The following is a 20,416-nucleotide window of genomic DNA, read 5'->3' as shown; positions in this document are numbered from 1 at the left end:
GGGAGGGAGGTGGGAGGGGGGTTCAAGTTTGGGAACGCATGTACACCCGTGGTGGATTCATGTCAATGTAAGGCAAAACCAATACAGTATTGTAAAGTAAAATAAAGTAAAAATAAAAATTAAAAAAAAAAAAAAAAGAATCTTTCTAGGAGAAAGGAAAATATCCAAGTCGAAATCTGCAGGGTGTTGACACATTTATCATCATTAATGATCAAAGCAATGCAAAATAAAATAGTAATAATATTAAAAAAAAAACTAAACATTCAAAAACTAAGATCATGGCATCTGGTCCCATCACTTCATGGCAAACAGATGGGGAAACGGTGAGAGACTTGATTTTGGGGGGCTCAAAAACCACTGCGGAGAAGGCAATGGCACCCCACTCCAGTACTCTTGCCTGGAAAATCCTGTGGATGGAGGAGCCTGGAAGGCTGTAGTCCATGGGGTCGCTGAGGGTCAGACACGACTGAGCAACTTCACTTTTACTTTTCACTTTAATGCATTGGAGAAGGGAATGGCAACCCACTCCAGTGTTCTTGCCTGGAGAATCCCAGGGATGGTGGAGCCTGGTGGGCTGCCGTCTATGGGGTCACACAGAGTCGGACACGACTGAAGCGACTTAGCAGCAGCAGCAGCAGCAGCAGCAGCAGCAGCAGCAGCAAAAACCACTGCAAATGGTGACTCCAGGCATGAAATTAAAAGACACTTGCTTCTTGGAGGAAAAGCTATGACAAACCTAGACAACATTAGAAAGCAGAGACATTACTTTGCTGACAAAGGTCCATATAGTCAAAGCTATGGTTTTTCCAGTAGTCACATATGGATGTGATAGTTGGACCATAAAGAAGGCTGAGCACTGAAGAATTGATGCTTTTGAACTGTGGTGTTGGAGAAGACTCTTGAGAGTCCCTTGGAGTGCAAGGAGATCAAACCAGTCAATCCTAAAGGAATCAACACTGAATATTCATTGAAGGACTGATGCTGAAACTAAAGCTCCAATACTTTGGCCACCTGATGCAAAGGCCAACTCATTTGAAAAGACCCTGATGCCGGGAAAGATTGAAAGCAGGAGGAGAATGGGATGACAGAGGATGAGATGGTTGGATGTCATCAGTGATTCAATGGACATGAGTTTGACAAGCTCTGGGAGATAGTGAAGGACAGGGAAGCCTGGTGTGCTGCAGTCCATGGGGTCGCAAAAAGTCAGACATGACTGAGCCACTGAACAATAAATGGTGTAGTAGTGGCCACAACAGGGAATTAATTAGTACAAAACCATTTGAACAGAGTAATTTGTGTTTCCTTTTTTCTTTTCTCCAAAAGAAGTGTTTACATAATTCAACATATTGTCAGTTAAAAAGAATTTCCAAGTGGGAATAATTCCATTTCTGCTGATGCATTGCATTTGGCTTTGTAATTGCAAACTTGTATCCACTGTACCTACAAATAAACACGGGTCTTTCCAGGGTTGATACCATTTGGGCAGTCATTGGATTGTGGTCTGACAGTAACTTGGTCTAGAAAAAACTATTTTGGTAGACAAAATAGGATGTTTAAATGAGACTCTTTCTGCCTGAGTTTATAGTTGCGACCAATAGGTACTACATTCTAAAGGGAGTGTCAGGCCATCTAGGCCTTTTATGTAGGCCTTGGAAAGAAGGTGCCCCAAACTAGTTCTCCTGCCTCTAAGTTGAGGTGCTTGTTTCCCACTCTGCATTGTGTGAAAAGGATAACAGTTTATGAGAGCCCCATACTGAGGAGATGGGATTGCCTGATGACTCAGTGGTAAAGAATCCATCTGCCAATGAGGGAGACACAGGTTCCATTCCTGGGTCAGGAAGATCCCCTGGAGGAGGGCATGGCAACCCACTCCAGTATTCTTGCCTGAAGAATCCCATGGACAGAGGAGCCTGGTGACCTACAGTCCAAAGGGTCGCAGAGTCAGACACCACTGAGCAACTGAGTATGCGTATTGAGGATATCTTAGGGTTTCTTGAGAGTTCCTTCCAGACAATCATTTGGGGGACCTACTGTGTCTTTCACCTTAGTGTAGTGTGGGAAAAGAGACTGGTACCTGATTCACACCTAAAGCCTACAGAAGTTAGTGAGCATAAAGACAGAGGTGTTTTGAGGAGGACTTGCACTTCAATCTAATGGTTGAAAACATGTGATTTTTCCCATAGATCAAATGGATCTATGAAAGATATCCAGGTTTAAAAGGACTTTGACCTGAAAGCAACCCAAGTGTTTATCAACAGATGAGTGAACACATGTAATAGATACATGTAATGGAATATTAATCAGTCTTAAAAAGGAAGAAAATTTGGACACATGCTTCAACATAGATGACTCTTAAAAATATTATGCTAAGTGAAATAAGCCAGTTGTATATGGACAATTAAGATTTTGCTATATGAGGCACCCTGAGTAGAGAAATACATAGATGAAAAGGAGAATGGTGGTTGCCATGGGCTGCATGCAAGGAAAAATGAGGAGTTAGTGTTTAATGGGCACAGAATTTCACTTTGGGAAGATGAAAAAGTTCTGGCGATGGATGATGGTGACGGTCGCATCACAATGTGAGTGTACTTAATGTCACTGAACCATATAATTAAAAATAGTAAGTTTTATGCTGTGTCTATTTTACCACAGTTAAAAATAAGAAACAAAAATGGGCCTTGACCAAGAGGAATTCCTGGAAGAGTGAGATGATCCCCATGAAGATGGGTGTGGATGGGCCCCTGGAAGCCAGGGGCTGAGGGGGGATTATAACCAGTCATCAGGAGAGGCACACCCATATCAGGCACTGCCATCAGGAGGTTGCTAGTCCTAAAGACTTGCTAGTCCTCTGAAGAATTCATAAAAGCAACTCATGATAAAAACAGAATGTTGGTGTTTGATACAGAGGGCCCTGAAACCACATTAGGGCAGCATCTGTCATGTAAGGCTTTGCCCTCTCATCTGACCTCCCTGCACCTGTCTCGGGGAGGAAGTGAGCTGAGGAAGAGTAACAAGGCTCACTATGACCCTCTCCGTGTCTGACTCAATGGACTCAACGGACATGAGTTTGAGCAAACTCCGGGAAATGGTGAGGGACAGGGAACCTGTCGTGCTACAGTCCATGAGGTCGCAAAGAGTCAGACACGACTTAGTGACTGAACAAGTGACCCTCTCCTGGCCACAGGCTTCTTATCCCAAACAAGGGGAAAAGCTCAGGGGCTGTATAACTCCTGAGTATGTCAGAAGAGCCGTAGAATCTATCAGAGTTCACCCTGGAGTGGGGAAGACTGATTTAGCAGAGTAAGTTTAAAGGAAGAGGGATGAGAAAGAATCAAATGGCATTCTGCTGGCATCTTAGGAGTCTAACGTTTTCAATCACCCAGTTAGAGAGAAATCTCCTCTTGGAGCTTAGGAGATTTCTCATGGAGAAATTCATGGCCGCACACCTTCATTTTTTCAATATACTTGTATTGAGTACCATTATATTTATATAAAACATCAAATGGAATAAAAGGTGGCTAAGACATGATCATATGCTTTGATGGACACATATTCTAACAGAGGAAAACAGACTCGCCATTAACTGCAATATAGGGCAAACAGGAGCATATAGTCATGAGATCAGAAGCTTTACACACAGATTACATGTAAATCAAGCTTCGAATGATGGGACAATTTTGAGGGCAGATGGCGTAACTGCAACAGAATACAGTGGAGAGGATGTTAGAATAAAAATCAGAGAGCAGAGAAGCAGGTGGTTGATTTGTAGACCATGATGTAGCTGAGTTTTGTAATTAGCACCGAATGCTAAGAGAAATGAGGGCCAGAGGCAGGAAGACTGTTTGGTATGTGATTTCCAGGGACCTCAAAGGCCAGAAGTTTGTACTTTGATAGGTAATGGGGGAATAATTTAAGCTTTGTGAGTGGGTGAATGATGCAATCTAAAATATGGTTTAGGAAGAACAAAAAGAAGGCTATTACATTTGCTCAGTCAGGAGGCAATGAGGCCTTTAAGTAGGAAGACTGCTGTAGCAATCGGAAAGGAGGAAATGGATGGAAGAGGCCTTTGCGAGGGAGAATCAATGGGGCTTGGCGCCTGATTGCATACGCCCTTTTCACACTTCCTGTTTGACCTTCATTCCTTTCCTCTTTTGATCATAAAGGTGTATGCTGCCGCTGGTGCTTAGTTGCTGCAGTCGTGTCTGACTCTGTGTGACCCTATGGACTGCAGCATCCCCAGGCTCTTCTGTCTGTGGGATTCTCTAGGCAGGAGTACTGGAGTGGGTTGCCTTGCCCTCTTTCAGGAGATCTTCCCAACCCAGGGCTCAAACCCCGGGTCTCCTGCATTGCAGGCAGATTCTTTATCACTGAGCCACCAGGGAAGCCCTATGTGTATAAGGTGTCCCTAATATCCTGATTTAATATTTCTTGGAAAATTTCTCATCAGTGTTAGAAATTTCTCATCTCTTCATTTGCAGTCTCTATGAAAGACACTCCAAAGGACAATTGATGTTCAAAATGAAAAAGTAATATCCTATATCTACAGTTGTGTTGTATTTTCTCTGTATTACTTATAGACTTAGAGGTAAAGTTTTCCCACTCTTATCATAGGATCCTCACTGTCAGAAAATGTAAACACACATCAGTACCTTTCTTGTGAAATTTCTGCTGCTCATGCAAAATGGAAATCAAGCTCACAGAAGTAAAGTTATTAAACATGATAGGAAATTCCTCTTTTTGTTCTGTTATTCAGCTTTAAGAGCACTTCTGTTCTCTAAAAGCCTCAGAGTATTAATTTCATATATTTAAGAACAAAAGAATTTAACAACTAGAACTACATAACTACATAACTAAATTATGAACAATTAAGAAAAGCAATCAGAAAAGTAATTTATAATTTACCTGTTTATAAAGTTTATAAACAAAGTTTCTAATTCACCTGTTAAGCAAAATCCAGATAATGTGTTAGTCACTTCATTTTTAAAGGCCAGAAAAATAGAAAATATTTTGTATGTTTATAGTTCTGTTTTTCACCATTTGTGAAGTAAGCTAAAATGAGCTGAAACTGTCAGCATGGCAAGTCTTTTGGGAGAGGCTTTGCCCTTGGACATGTGCAACTTTTGATGACTTACATGCTGTTTTTGACACGGGGAATTCTGTCAAGGAATCAGGAAATGAGTAACGTGTTTTCAGCTCACACTTCAAGCTGGAAATGATCTTTGTAATAAAAGAGTCAAAAAATTACAGCTCTTGCCCAGCCCCTCAGTCAGCAGTTTTACAGCAAATCTTGGGCTGAGCAGACTCAGAACTCAGCGCTGATTAGGGAGAGTAAGTGCTCTAGGTAATAGAATGGCTAACTGTAACTAAAGGTTCTCTCTGAACACTTGCCTCCACTATTTAACTGAGAGTAAGTGAGAGGGCGTGCAAGCCAGGGGCACGGAACCAATGCAGCTATCCTTGTGTCATCTCCCCTAGGACCTGGGCTCACCCCCTCCCTTTATCCTATCATGGCCAACAAAGGTTCCCCACTCAAATAGGGACCATTCTTCTGGTGTTGTCTCATATTTGCTTATTTTCTCCAGCTTTTATCCTACTCGATTTAACTGTCAAAGCAACTTTCTTAGAATATCCATTTAACATATGAAAAAAACTAAGACTGAGAGGGTAAGTAGCTTGTCCAAGATCAACAGCTACTAAACCAGGATTCAATCCTAACCAGACTAACCAGACTGATGCCAAAGACAAGGCTTTAAATCTTCTCCCTGCACTGCCTTTCCCTGGGATAAAGCCTGAAGCCGCCTTCTGCAGGGGAAAATGGATGGGAGTGGGGGCCCTGCCTTAAAAGTGTACCTCTAGTGAGCTCTGAACATTTCTGGGAGCACCTGTGAGGATTAGCCTTCCCAGAGAACTTATTTGGAGGTTTACTTCCTGAGGATGTACCGAAAGGGTATTTTTATTTAAACTGCCTGGGGAAAGACTTTTTGAAAGAAATAAGAGAACGTTGTGTGTTCTCTCCAGTCTTAAGGGCAGCAGGAAGGCGTGTATTCACAGGACCTCTCTAGGCCAGGAGCTCTGGCGCCTCCCTCTGGGGAGGAGACGGGTTAGGGGGTGGGAGGTGCGCTAGGGGTGGGGATACTGTCACTGGGGGCTGGGACCTAGATTATTTCCTTCCACTCTCATTACCAACTGAAAAAAAAAAGATACTGCAGTAAGATTAGGGGAAGGAGAAAGCCACACTTAGACACAGATCTTGGGACAAGAATAAAAACGAGAGAATAAGCAAATATGGGACAACACAAGAGGAACCTGTCCCAATCCAAGTGGGGAACCTTTGCTTGGCTACGAAGGGATAAGGGGAGTGGATGAGCCCAGGTCCTGTCCTGGGGGAAATGATACAAGGAGAGCACTGCTGTTCTGTCCCCAGCAGGGTTCTGTTCCCCTGGCTTACATGGCCTCTCACTTGCCCTCATGTTCTCCCTCTCTCTCTTTCACTCTTCCCTGTTATTGCTATTATTGTTGCTGTTGCTATTTCACCCTTAAAAAGGCTTGCTAAGTTTTCCTGCAAAGTACTTTACATCCCTCATTGAACTACACTGACATAAGTACATAGATATAGACACATAATTCTCTTAAATATTTATGTAAATATTACACTATTCATATTCATGTATAATATTTATAAATACATAATTTTAAACTACAGATCCATTCAGAAGCTAATGTATATGTACATATGTAAGCATATGTAGATCTCATTCCACAGTTTCGTTTAGTTGCTCTCAAAGTATCATACTGTCTTCATACAGTTCTGAGATAAGAAATCCTTCCAGATAGTCTTGCATATGGATTCCTGGGCTAGGGAGGGCGGTGGATACCCCTTGATTATTACAGAGTTTGGTGACTGGTGGGGTGGAGGTTGAGTGGAGGTAAAGGGACAAAACCAAGAGGGCAACACCAGAATCCTGCCTGGGAATGCTACTTTTGACTTTGGCACAAATAAAGCACAAGGGACATACAAGTCCACACAAATAAATCCGCCTCTAAAAGGTGAGATTGTTACAAGGCTCGGAGTTGGGCTGAAAATTTGGGAGTGGCAGGAGTAATTTTCGTGTCTAAGGACAAGAGGTATCTGAGTCACACAGACAAGAGGGTGCTGACTATGAACTCAAATGGTCAATTAGTGGGTAAGGAGACCACGATATTAGCACTTTCTAGGTAATGGGAGTCGTGGGGTTCCCTAGGTCGGGTAGGTAGATAATTAAGGAGTGGTACCAATGAAAACGAGGTAAGTCAGGTAGATCTTTTTCCTCCAGGACCTTTGTCACCCCAAAATGTGCGGTTTCTTGTCAGTCTGGATGTTCATTTTCCTCTGTCTGCCCACAGATCCCCGTTGTTCACAAGATGTATGGTTTCCTGCCATTTGGCCTGTGCCCCCGTTTCTCTGCTCATATCTAGCTGCTTGCCTATTCTAACAGTATTATATCATTTTTATGTGGAATCGTTTAAAAATGATGCAAATGAATTTATTTACAGAACAGAAATAGACTCGCAGATACAGAAAACAAACTTAGGATTACCAAAGGGGAAAGGGTGGGGGAGCAATAGAGACACACTACCATATATATAATATAGATAAAGAACAAGGCCCTACTGTATGGCACAGAGAACTATATTCAATAAGTTACGATAACCTATAATGAAAAGGAATCTGAAAAAGATTATCTAAATAACTGAATCATTTTGCTGTATACCAGAACTAACACAACATTATGAATCAACTACATATCAATTTTTAAAAAGCAGTGGAACCAGTGAGAATGCTGACTTTCATTGGTAAATGGCCATTCATGCTTCAACCCACTTATCTGAGCCCTCTTCAGCCCTCCACTTGGAGGTAGGCAAGGAGTGAGAAAATGAGATGTTCTGTGTGTGTGTGTGTGTGTGTGTGTGTGTGTGTGTGTGAGAGAGAGAGAGAGAGAGAGAGAGAGAGAGAGAGAGAGGGAGAAAGAGAGAGAAGATTCCATCATAGCAATATGAAGTAGGGTTTAAGTGGGGCTAGTTTATAGTGTGTTCTCCTTTATATAGTTTCAGAAATTCTCAAACAATGGATGAAGTAACTCTCTAGAGATCTGAATTCAATGAGAGTGAAGGAGGCATGACTCAACATTTGCTGTTCCAAATTCCTGTCTTTTGTTCTTTCTTCCAACTCATGATAATTTCTCACTAATAAAAATACAATTATAAGTAATAAAGTGACTGTTTTACTGACCACATCCTAAAATCTTCACATGTATCATCTCATTTAATTCTCACCACCGAGGCAGGTGACAGAGCCAGCACTGAACAACAGTTCTGCACACAGACCTTAATGTTCTACTAGTGATTCTTATTCGCTGGCTGCATGTTTAAAGTTCACCTGTATAATTAACTCAACCTGTAGATATTTGTGTTTATTTCTTACTAGAGAGATGTTACATATAAACAAAGCAGGACTATCTCAGAGAGAGAGCAAAAAATCCCTTCCTTCCGTTCTTTCCTCCCTCCTTTTTCCCCTTCAACTATTCATCCAAAACCATTCAATAAATACCAAAGTACCCTGCTAGACTCTGGGAATATGGTTGCAAAAAAAAAAAAGACACAGATCCTTGTTGCTTCCAGACATCATGGTCTGGTTAGGAAGGGAAAAAGTATATAGATGGTTATGCTAAGCTTAGTATTCAACTCTTTGCGACTCCATGGTTTGTAGCCTGCCAGGCTCCTCTGTCCATGGGGATTCTCTAGGCAGGAATACTGGAGTGGGTAGCCTATCGCTTCTCTAGCGGATCTTCCTGACCCAGGTATTGACCTGGGGGTCTCCTGCTTTACCAGCTGAGATACTAGGGAAGCCCCACATAGATGGTTGGCTGTTAATTTTAAGTCTTCTAAACCTTCAACCAGAATTCTGCAGGTACCACTGACTCTCCTATTTACCCTCTTCCTTGGTTTTCTCTTCCTAACAATGTCTCACTTGATACACTGAATATTTTGAAGCCTGTACATGTCTTATATCGTATTGTACCATATAATGTTATCTAGACATTGACATTTTATCTGCTCTGCTTATTTCATGTGGGTGAGTCGCTCAGTCATATTTGACTCTTGAGATCCCAGGACTGTAGTGAACCAGTCTCCTCTGTCCATGGAATTCTCCAGGAAAGAATTTTGGAGTGGGTTGCCATTTCCTTCTCCAGGGGATCTGCCCAACCTAGAGATCGAATCTGGGTCTCCTACATTGCAAGCATATTCTTTACTATATGAGCCACCAGGGAAGCTAAACTTATTTTCTAGATATAAATAAAATCTCTGCTAATAGAAGTTGGGAAAAAAATAGGTATTGGGTCTAAACAAGCTGGGATTCAGGGGAGACTAGAGCTATACTTTTAGAACTTAGTGGGTCTGAGGGGAGATGGAATACAGGCCTGGGAAACAGGGCCGAGTTCTCAGTGGGATGCTCATGTCTGTGGTGGGGAAGGGTAGGGGGCTTGCATGGTGACAAGATCAGCTTCCCCCATCTGCATCACACATTATCACAGTGGAGTTTTTTTCTTACAGTAATAAAAGTTGTGAATTTCCAGATTATCTATACATATTCAAAATACATTCATAATATATTTTAAATCCTGACAAATTAATTTGGGATCATCCCTTTTAATAAACCTAAAATTTTAAATCTGTACTTCTAATAACCGTACACAGGTGGTACAATGGTAAAGAATAGGTAAAAAGCAGGAAATGGCAATGAACTCCAGTATTCTTACCTGCAAAATTCTACAGACAGAGGAGCTTGGACTGAGCACTCATGCATTATGCAACATATACGGCTGGGCTGCAGGGGATCTGTGATCATCCCTGAATTATAATCCTTGAAATTATATGTGAAACTATGTGCACATGTGTATTTTTCTAGAGAGGGTCTGTAGCTTTCATCAAATTCAAATCCTTGACACTAAAATTTGACCCCATAAATAAATAATTAAAAATTGAAAAGCTAAACTCCATAACAAGGACTTTTCCCCCTCAAAGATTAGAGCTTTTAGCATAAGTTCTGACATAAATATATTGCACTTACATCAAGAGCCACAGACTGCTTGGCCCATGACTTCTTCACTTGATCATACATAATGGTATTGTTGATGCCAAGGCCACAAAAGATGACAAAAGCCTAGGAAAGAGAGAGTTCACTAATTAAAAATTGCAATAACTCATTGGCATAATCTAATATAAAAGCAGACAGGCATCAGGAATGGGCCAGAAAATATAATTTTATTGTACACAGAGGTAGGCGTTAGGGAAATATGTACATTAAAATTCTTAATTACTATTGTCATGTAACAGCTTTATCGCTCACACTGCACAAGAGAAAAATTATTAATTTAATGTTATTGTGAAGAAATAACTTTATACATTTAAAAACATATAGTCCATTTAAATGTGTTCTTACTTTATTTAGGTTGTGAACCGATTTTAGTCATTTCATTCCATTTAACCAAAAGCAACCTCTTTCAAAAGCTAGGGTATAAAAGAGTTTGGTAAAGAAACCAAGTGATTGTATCCATAAGGTAAATGTTAAGGGGACGGAGGATTTAGATTTTGAACCAGTTAGTAAAGAAGCTCTGATGTACTCTCAGCTAGAGAAAAATAATCCAGGGGTTTTCATGTTGGCTACTGGTGCAAAGTCTACCAGGAAGCCTGTTCAAGGTGAACCTCTCCAGCTGAGGGCAGACAGGGGTAAATACATGGAAGCTTAGAAACAGAAGAGAGGGGATGGCAGTGCCCCTGGCAGAGCTGGTTAGAGGTCTCAAGGCTGAACGCACATGAACAAGAAAAAGATAAGACGATTTACACTTCAGAGAGAAGAAGGCAATTCAGTCCCATGGAAAGCAATCAATTAGGATAAAAAAAAACCTGATTCATGAAAAACAGAATCAAATCTTACCTAAACACTGAAACATTCTTTAAATCTTCCTTTAAATTTCATCACGCTGCCAAAGTATAATGATTAAAAATTGTCAATTAATAATTACTTATCCTTCCTAATGTGGGCAAGCTGTAACCAGGAGACTACTACTGACTCAGCTATAACCCCTGGTTCAGACATTTATTTTCTTACCTCGAAAAGTCGTTGATCAGCATCATCAAAAGGTTTCCCATCGAGTCTATTTAACACTTGAGCCACTCCTGTGAGAAGAGGTTGGGAGATGTGGTCATTTTTGACACTGGACATCGTATTCCTACAGTACAGTAAGATGACTCCAGCCTCCTTTAAGTGCAGACACTCAGCTTAATCCCAGGTTTCTCTAACACCTGCTGCCTGTGTGAGAGCAGATGTGAGGTATACAGGGATGCACCCCATTTTCCAGCTCTGATATCCAGACCAGGTCTCAGTGAAGCCTGGAGTTCTACCAGGTATTAACCAGATTCCCCAAAAATGGTTTTCAAGATGACTATGTATAGTAATCGATATATCATGGTGTACACATTTATACAGTTACATGCATATATATATACACGTATGTATGTGTGTGTTCTCAGTAGTGTCCGACTCTTTGTGACCCCATGGACTGTAGCCTGCCAGACTCCTTTGTCTATGGAATTTTCCAAGCAAGAATACTGGAGTGAGTTGCCATTTCCTTCTCCAGGGGACCTTCCTGACCCAGGGATCAAACCGACATCTCTTGCACCTCCTGCATTGGCAGGCAGATTCTTCACCACTGTGAGACCTCCTGGGAAGCCATATATAACTACAAAAATTAAATTATACAAATTAAAAATATATATAATTAAAATGTTTTCAATTCTCTGAAGCACAGTGCTTGAATGAGGCAGCATGGCATAGTGATTAACAACACAGGCTCTGGAGCTAAACAGCCTTGGTTTGAATTTCAGCTCCATTGTTAGTAGTGTTACTGTGAGCACATTACTTAACACTGAATTTCTTCATTTGTAAAATGAGGATTAAAATGTTAACTATCTCAGGGGGTTATAAAGATTAAACAAGATAACATTTGAATAATGTTTGTAAAGCATACTGATCCACATGGACAGAACATTCAAATGTTAAGAATTATGATACAGTTAACCTTCAAAGGAAGGCTAGTTTTGTTGCCTGCTACCAGTGGGGCTGAACTAGTTTTACAAAATTTAACTTATGTGGGTCTTCTTTCCAAAGTTCGTGTTCAACATGATACTAGATGTTTTGGGCATGACCCAGGGATCATGGCACTATCAAAGCACACAAGTTTAAGTAGAAAAATTCAACAATCTTGAAAACATTCCCTTGTGTCCCTATATATATATATATATATATATACACTAAATATACAAGACAAGAGAACACTCTACACATGGACATCACCGGATGGTCGACACTGAAATCAGACTGATTATATTCTTTGCAGCCAAAGATGGAGACGCTCTCTACAGTTAGCAAAAACAAGACCAGGAGCTGACTGTGGCTCAGATCATGAACTCCTTATTGCCAAATTCAGATTTAAATTGAAGAAAGTGGAGAAAACAATTAGACCATTCAGGTAGGACCTAAATCAAACAGTGGAAGTGAGAAATAGATTTAAGGGATTAGATCTGATAGATAGAGTGCCTGATAAACTATGGACGGAGGTTTGTGACATTGTACAGGAGACAGGGATCAAGACCATCCCCAAGAAAAAGAAATGCAAAAAAGCAAAATGGCTGCTTGAGGAGGCCTTACAAATAGCTGTGAAAAGAAGGGAAGTGAAAAGCAAAGGAGAAAAGGAAAGACATACCCATCTGAATGCAGAGCTCCAAAGAATAGCAAGGAGAGATAAGAAAGCTTTCCTCGGTGATCAATGCAAAGAAATAGAGGAAAACAACAGAATGGGGAAGACTAGAGATCTCTTCAAGAAAATTAGAGATACCAAGGGAACATTTCATGCAAAGATGGGCTCAATAAAGGACAGAAATGGTAGGGACCTAACAGAAGCAGAAGATATTAAGAAGAGGTGGTAAGAATACACAGAAGAACTGTACAGAGAAGATCTTCATGACCCAGATAATCATGATGGTGTGATCACTCACCTAGAGCCAGACATCCTGGAATGTGAAGTCAAGTGGGCCTTAGGAAGCATCACTACGAACAAAGCTAGTGGAGGTGATGGAATTCCAGTTGAGCTATTTCAAATCCTGAAAGATGATGCTGTGAAAGTGCTACACTCAATATGCCAGCAGATTTGGAAAACTCAGCAGTGGCCACAGGACTGGAAAAGGTCAGTTTTCATTCCAGTTCCAAAGAAAGGCCAAAGAATGCACAAACTACCGCACAATTGCACTCATCTCACATGCTAGTAAAGTAATGCTCAAAATTCTCCAAGCCAGGCTTCAGCAATACGTGAACTGTGACCATCCTGATGTTCAGGCTGGTTTTAGAAAAGGCAGAGGAAACAGAGATCAAATTGCCAACATCTGCTGGATCATCAAAAAAGCATGAAAGTTCCAGAAAAACATGTATTTCTGCTTTATTGACTATGCCAAAGCCTTTGACTGTGTGGATCACAACAAACTGTGGAAAATTCTGAAAGAGATGGGAATACCAGACCACCTGACCTGCCTTTTGAGAAATCTGTATACAGGTCAGGAAGCAACAGTTAGAACTGTACATGGAACAATAGACTAGTTCCAAATAGGAAAAGGAGTACGTCAAGGCTGTATATTGTCACCCTGCTTATTTAACTTCTATGCAGAGTACATCATGAGAAACGCTGAGCTGGAGGAAGCACAAGCTGGAATCAGGATTGCCAGGAAAAATATCAACAACCTCAGATATGCAGATGACACCACCCTTATGGCAGAAAGTGAAGAACTAAAGAAGAACCCTCTTGATGCAAGTGAAAGAGGAGAGTGAAAACGCTGGCTTAAAACTCAACATTCAGAAAACGAAGATCATGGCATCTGGTCCCATCACTTCATGGGAAACAGATGGGGAAACAGTGGAAACAGTGGCTGACTTTATTTTTCTGGGCTCCAAAATCACTGCAGATGATGATTGCAGCCATGAAATTAAAAGATGCTTACTCCTTGGAAGGAAAGTTATGACCAACCTAGACAACATATTAAAAAGCAGAGACATTATTTTGTCAACAAAGGTCTGTCTCATTAAGGCTATGGTTTTTCCAGTGATCATGTATGGATGTGAGAGTTGGACTACAAAGAAAGCTGAGCACTGAAGAATTGATGCTTTTGAACTGTGGTGTTGGGGAAGACTCTTGAGAGTCCCTTGGACTGCAAGGAGATACAACCATTCCATCCTAAAGGAGATCAGTCCTGGGTGTTCATTGGTAGGACTGATGTTGAAACTGAAATTCCAATCCTTTGGCCACCTGATGTGAAGAGCTGACTCATTTGAAAAGACCCTGATGCTGGGAAGGATTGAGGGCAGGAGGAGAAGAGGATAACAGAGGATGAGATGGTTGGATGGCATCACCGACTCAAAGGGCATGGGTTTGGGTGAACTCCGGGAGTTGGTGATGGACAGGGAGGCCTGGCGTGCTGTGGTTCATGGAGTCGAAAGAGTCGGACACGACTGAGCGACTGAACTGAACATATATATATATATTTAAAACTGTAATTCTAAGTGCTTTTATTTTTAAAAAACACCTAACTTCCCATCAGGGAGCTATGTCATCATATGGTAGAAGACATGTATAATAAAATACAAAGCTTTTAGTGTGTTACAGGCAAACTACAGTCTTATTTGTGAAAGAAAGTAGATGTTTATACTTAGAAATAAATTTAAGACTGCATGTGAGATTGCCATTGGACATCTACAGATAATGCAGGCTGTTTCTCATGGACTTTCTCTTCTCATTAAACTTAAATATATTCTGGGACTTCCCAAGGTGGTCCAGTGGTTAGGATTCCATGCTTCCTCTGCTGAGGGAAGGGTTTCCTTCATAGGGGAACTAAGATCCAGCACAGCCAAAACAAACAAGCAAACCTTAAATATATTTAAAACTTGACACATGATGTAATTTAACGCTTTGTCCTAGAGATTCAATTTCTCAAATCTTAGAATCTTCTTTATGTTCAAAAATACTAATATTTTCTGCAAATTAAGAAAACTGATGAAAAAATTCTCTTAGAATTAAGTGTTAATATTTACAGAAAACTAAATCCTTTGGTAAGTCCACTATCTTAGAGTTTAAGAGGAAGCCTTAGGGTGAAGCAAAGAGATAAATTTATATTAGTTCCCAAATGTATTAGTTACCTTATGTCTGTTAGAAGAAAGATACATTTTCCTTATGTTTAAACAACTACTGTCTCCCCCCTTCTTGACTTTAACTACTGACCGCTTCTTGCTTAACTTTAGGTTTGAGATTTTCCTGAATGAAGTTTTGAGGGAAAGGAAAGGTGCAGGGAGGGAGAGAAAAATTGGCAACTGCTCTGGCCCACAATTTCCATATTCAGGGGAAAGTATTACCTATATTGGAACCATCGAGGCAGAAACCATACATTTCAGTGTATGTCTTTGCATTTATCCCATGTGTAAAAGCATAGATGTAAACACAGAGATGTACTAGGATTAAGAAGTCTGAGTTCTATTTGGGACTCTGCTAATAACTCCACTTTGTGACCTTATTCAAATTTTTTCTCTCTCTTTGGGCCTCAATTTCCACAGAGTAAGATAAAAGAGTTCAGTTAGCTGCTTTCTGAAATCCCCACCAACTTCAAAATGATCAGTTCTTATTTAAAGGAATAAATATTTGTGCATTGTCCTGCTTAATATTGATTCATCAGGAGTCTTCACTTGTGAGATTACACAAGAGTATGAAACATAAGTTGATAAGGACATGAAAAGGGGGTACATTTAAAAAACAGATAGATATACTTTAAAGTAAATTGCATTTTTGTTTTAATATAAGAAGTTTGATAATTTGGGTTATGTCTTACCAATTATTTGGTGGTTGCTATTCCAAATAGGTACGCAGAGAACCGATCTTATGTGAAAACCAGATATCTGGTCAGCCTAGGACATAAGAAAGTAATTAATTAAAATTAAATATTATCTACCCATTTCTGACGTACGGCTTACCACTCTTCATTATGTGAAAACCAGATATCTGGTCAGCCTAGGACATAAGAAAGTAATTAATTAAAATTAAATATTATCTACCCATTTCTGACGTACGGCTTACCACTCTTCATTATGTGAAAACCAGATATCTGGTCAGCCTAGGACATAAGAAAGTAATTAATTAAAATTAAATATTATCTACCCATTTCTGATATATGGCTTACCACACTTCATAACAAGTGTTTAAAAGTAACTTTTAAAAAGACATAATTTTAATGCATATACTTGCCTGTCTCTTTTCAGCTAAAACATCACAACAATGTACATCCCAAAGAAATCAAGCCATAGCATTATTTATACTAATGATGTACCAGAAATAACCTGAACATTACACTGGAGGAAGTTGGTTAAGTAAATCACAGCGCAGTGGAATATTATCCATCTAATCAAAATCATGCTGTAGAAGGATATTTATAAACAGGGAAAATTTTAATATATTAAGTGCTACTAGTTGGGGCTTCCCTGATAGCTCAGTTGGTAAAGAATCCGCCTGCAATGCAGGAAACCCTGGTTCGATTCCTGGGTTGGGAAGATCTCCTGGAGGAGGAAATGGCAACCCACTCCAGTCCTCTTGCCTGGAGAACCCCATGGGCGGAGGAGCCTGGTGGGCTACAGTCCATGGGATCGCAAAGAGTCGGACATGACTGAGCGACTTCATTTTCACTTTCACTAGCCTTAGGGCCTGTGGGTGTACAAATACATATTATGCACATTGGAAAATCGTGGAAAAATTATAAGCATAATAGTTCCCCTTGAATTGTTTGTCCATGGAAGTGTTTGTTTCTTTGCTTTTAAAATAGACTTTATTAAAAAAAAAAATAGGTTCATAACTAATGAGACCAAATACAGAGTTCCCAAATACCTTCCACCACCACACATACACACAGTGACACACCCTTCACTATCAACATCCCTCACCAGAGTGGTCCATTTGTTGCAACTGATGAACCCACACTGATTCATCATTATTATTCAAATTCCATGGTTTACATTAGGGTTCACGATTGATGCTATACATTCTATGGGTTTTAACAACTTTATAATGTCATATATCTACCATTATAGTATCACACAGTGTAGCTTCTCTGCCCTGAAAGTCCTCGGTATGCCACCTACTCATCTACCCATCCCTCTGGCAATCACTGATCCTTTTTTCTTCCAGCTCTATTGAGGTATAATTGACAAAACTGTAACTTATTTAAAGTGTACAACATGATGATTTAATATATGTATATGCCGTGAAAGAACCCTGCCTATGGGAGTTTTTTTAAACTCCTGTTTCCATATTCTTAATTTTAGATAATTAATTACCTGTATACAAGAGAAAAGGTTATTTTCTAAACAGAGCTAAAGGGGAACAATGGTGTTCAATGGTGCAGAACAGTCAAATAGGATAAGTGCTGAAAATGGGCTACTGGCTTTAGTAACACAGGATCAGTTCAGTTCAGTTCAGTCAGTCCTCAGTCGTGTCCAACTCTTTGCAACCCCATGAATCGCAGCACGCCGGGCCTCCCTGTCCATCGCCAACTCCCAGAATTCACTCAAACTCATGTACATCGAGTCGGTGAAGCCATCCAGCCACCTCATCCTCTGTTGTCCCCTTCTCCTCTTGCCCCCAATCCCTCCCAGAATCAGGGTCTTTTCCAATGAGTCAACTCTTCGCATCGGGTGGCCAAAGTATTGGAGTTTCAGCCTCAGCATCAGTCCTTCCAATGAACACCCAGGACTGGTCTCCTTTAGGATGGACTGGTTGGAGATAGCTGAATGCAAAGACAGTCAAGGGAAGAAGGAATGGGATCAGGAACAGAAGTTAAGCGGTTAGTTCTGGAGGAGAGGAAGGCCACAATGAGTGAGCAGAGCTAGAGCCCTGCATGGGCTGAGCCCAGGAGGCAGGGAGAGGTGACTGAGAACACTGAGAATGTTTCTAAGTCATTCCCACTGTGGCTGAAGGAGGGAAGTGGGGCAGCACTAACTGGCTATCAGAACAGGGAAGAGGGGGAGGTGACAAATTGCTTGCTGATGAGCCCAACAAGATGGGAGAGAGGAAGAGAAAAGGACGACAGAGTGTGATGAGAGTGAATTTTCTGATTTTAAGATCATTAAAGCAATTCTCTGGTTGTCTGTGGCTATGGCCGTTGTTTCTGGAAAGTTAAGCTAATTTAGGTTAGTGTATATGACTACAGCTCCGGGAGTGGGTGATGGACAGGGAACCCTGGTGTGCTGCATGCAGTCCATGGGGTCGCAAAGAGTCGGACACGACTAAGTGACTGAACTGAACTGAACTGTTATGACTACATGAGACAGCAAGGCCTGGGAGTGCCTGGTGATCCCTCTGTAGGGATTGAAAGAGAAGGAGACAGGAGATGAAGCCCATTGTAGAAGCACAAGACCTTGAAAAATGAATGCCAAGCAGGGGAAGGAGGAAGAAGAAAGTATGGAGGAGTCATCTCTGTGCACCAGGAAACCCAAGTCTGCAGATGGCCTCAGTCAATGAGCTCAAAAATAGCTGTTGGCCTCTCGGTCCCAACCAAGTCCCCAAACTCTTCATGCCTCAGTTTTGTCATCAATGTTTATCTCTTGCACACCGAACTATTAACACTGGTTATCTCCAGATGTTGGCATTAGAGCGCCTTCTCATCATTTCTTCTTTCTGCTTTTTCTTATTTTCCAGGTCATTTTATGAGACTATGTGTGTGAAAGGGCTTCAGACTGTGTAAGATGTTTTGTCATCCAAACAATATTACTAGTCAATATTTCTAGTATTAAAAGAAAATACCTTTCCAGAAATATTTGCTCCATTGTTCCACAGGTTCCCTGCTCCATCATTCTTAGATTAAAATTTACACTGTTAGAATCTCAAATGTTAGGCCATGTGAGACTAAGTAGCCTTTCCAGGAGGCTATCATTAAAATAAATATTTTATCTAGGGGTGCCTAGTTCTTTCCAATTAAAGATGTATATACTAACAATTTTGCTTAGTCTCTGTCCTCACTGGGTCTTTCCAGTTAATGGATATAATTTAAGACTGTTTACCTCATGGAGCCATCAAAATATACTGTCATATTTTCCAGACTCTCAAAGGCACTCAAAGGCAATGTTAAAAGAATTGGTGATAACATAATATTATTCATTACCGTTCAATGTGTTCTCTTTCCCTAGAATGATATGTGCAACTTTAATAGTAATCTAAGGTAATATTTTACCCCTCAAATGCCAATCTACCAGTGGGAAATTCTGGCTCTAGGACAAGGGAGGGAGATATTCTGAGTCAGTCCCCTGACTTCCCTGAAACAAAGGGACATTTCTTTATGCCAATCGCATCTGCACGTAGGCTTCTAGAACACTGCCAACAAATGATTTCTTAGATTCCTGACAAAAGCACTCCTCAAAAATAACCAACCTTTGGGCTTAAAGCAGAGGCATCATATCCACCACTGAGACAGCAAAGTCGGTTTGACTTAGAACTATGGGACGTCATACTTACAGCTGCCCCATTGGATACCTTATTCAAGTCTCAGTAACCCTGCTGACTCTGCTTGCCCTCCTGGGCATCTGGAAATCCAGTATCCATTGTCCAGTCTTCCCTACCAAACCCTACTCTCTGGAAAGGCTCTCGAACTGGTTTACACTAAGTGTCAGCGGCAGAGATTACCGGGAGCAAATTACACCTTGGCAGATTCACACAGCCCTGTCTCTTAATGGTTCCATTTCTGCACATTTCCTTTTGTAACAGAAGCATAACTGATAGACCAGAAGGCATTATAAAGAATGAAAAAGGAGCTGTCCTGCCGGGCTAGCACTCGGCATCCCGGATTGCAGCAGCGCTTTGCTGTGAAGATCTGGCAGGTGAAAGGAGCTTTAATGCTCTAAGTCAAAGGATCTCAGAGCCTGAAGCCCCATTATCCTTAAGTGCTACATGGCAAGGGGAAGAACTATTGACTTCTCTATAACAGGCTTTAATAAAAAAGAAAGAAAGAAAGAACTTTATAGGGAAGAACTGCATGAGACTGAAGAGTGAGAGACTCAATATCCTGACACCTCAGATTTAACTGTAACTCTGGCGATCAGCTCCCCATGGCACAGGAGAGCTGGTGCTGACGGATTTCCCACCACTCCTGAATCTGTAACACACAGACCACCAAACCATCCGTGCATAAGACTCGCCCTACTTCTTAGTTACTTTCTGCCTTTCCCCTTGCTGAACGCTTTTCTTGTTTAAATGTTGGGTTCAATTGTTCATTTTTCTTGCAGGCAGAAAACAAATTCTTC

The 20,416-nt window shown here is 40.9% G+C and overlaps 1 protein-coding gene across 1 annotated transcript in view; it reads right to left on the bottom strand.

Moving 5' to 3' along the window:
• The window catches only part of PDE11A (phosphodiesterase 11A), a 424,511-nt gene that overhangs the window by 181,144 nt on the left and 222,951 nt on the right, over positions 1-20,416 (bottom strand). The window contains exons 7-9 of the mRNA XM_052662664.1: positions 15,964-16,039; positions 11,150-11,217; positions 10,109-10,201 (exon numbers count right to left, since the gene is read on the bottom strand). Coding sequence (XP_052518624.1) covers positions 10,109-10,201; positions 11,150-11,217; positions 15,964-16,039 — 237 coding nt within the window. The remainder of the gene's footprint in view (positions 1-10,108; positions 10,202-11,149; positions 11,218-15,963; positions 16,040-20,416) is intronic.

The sequence above is a fragment of the Budorcas taxicolor genome, chromosome 2, assembly GCF_023091745.1.
Source record: "Budorcas taxicolor isolate Tak-1 chromosome 2, Takin1.1, whole genome shotgun sequence".
Taxonomy (NCBI): domain Eukaryota; kingdom Metazoa; phylum Chordata; class Mammalia; order Artiodactyla; family Bovidae; genus Budorcas; species Budorcas taxicolor.
The sequence above is the reverse complement of the archived record's forward strand: the minus strand, read 5'-3'. Positions and strand labels throughout refer to the sequence as shown.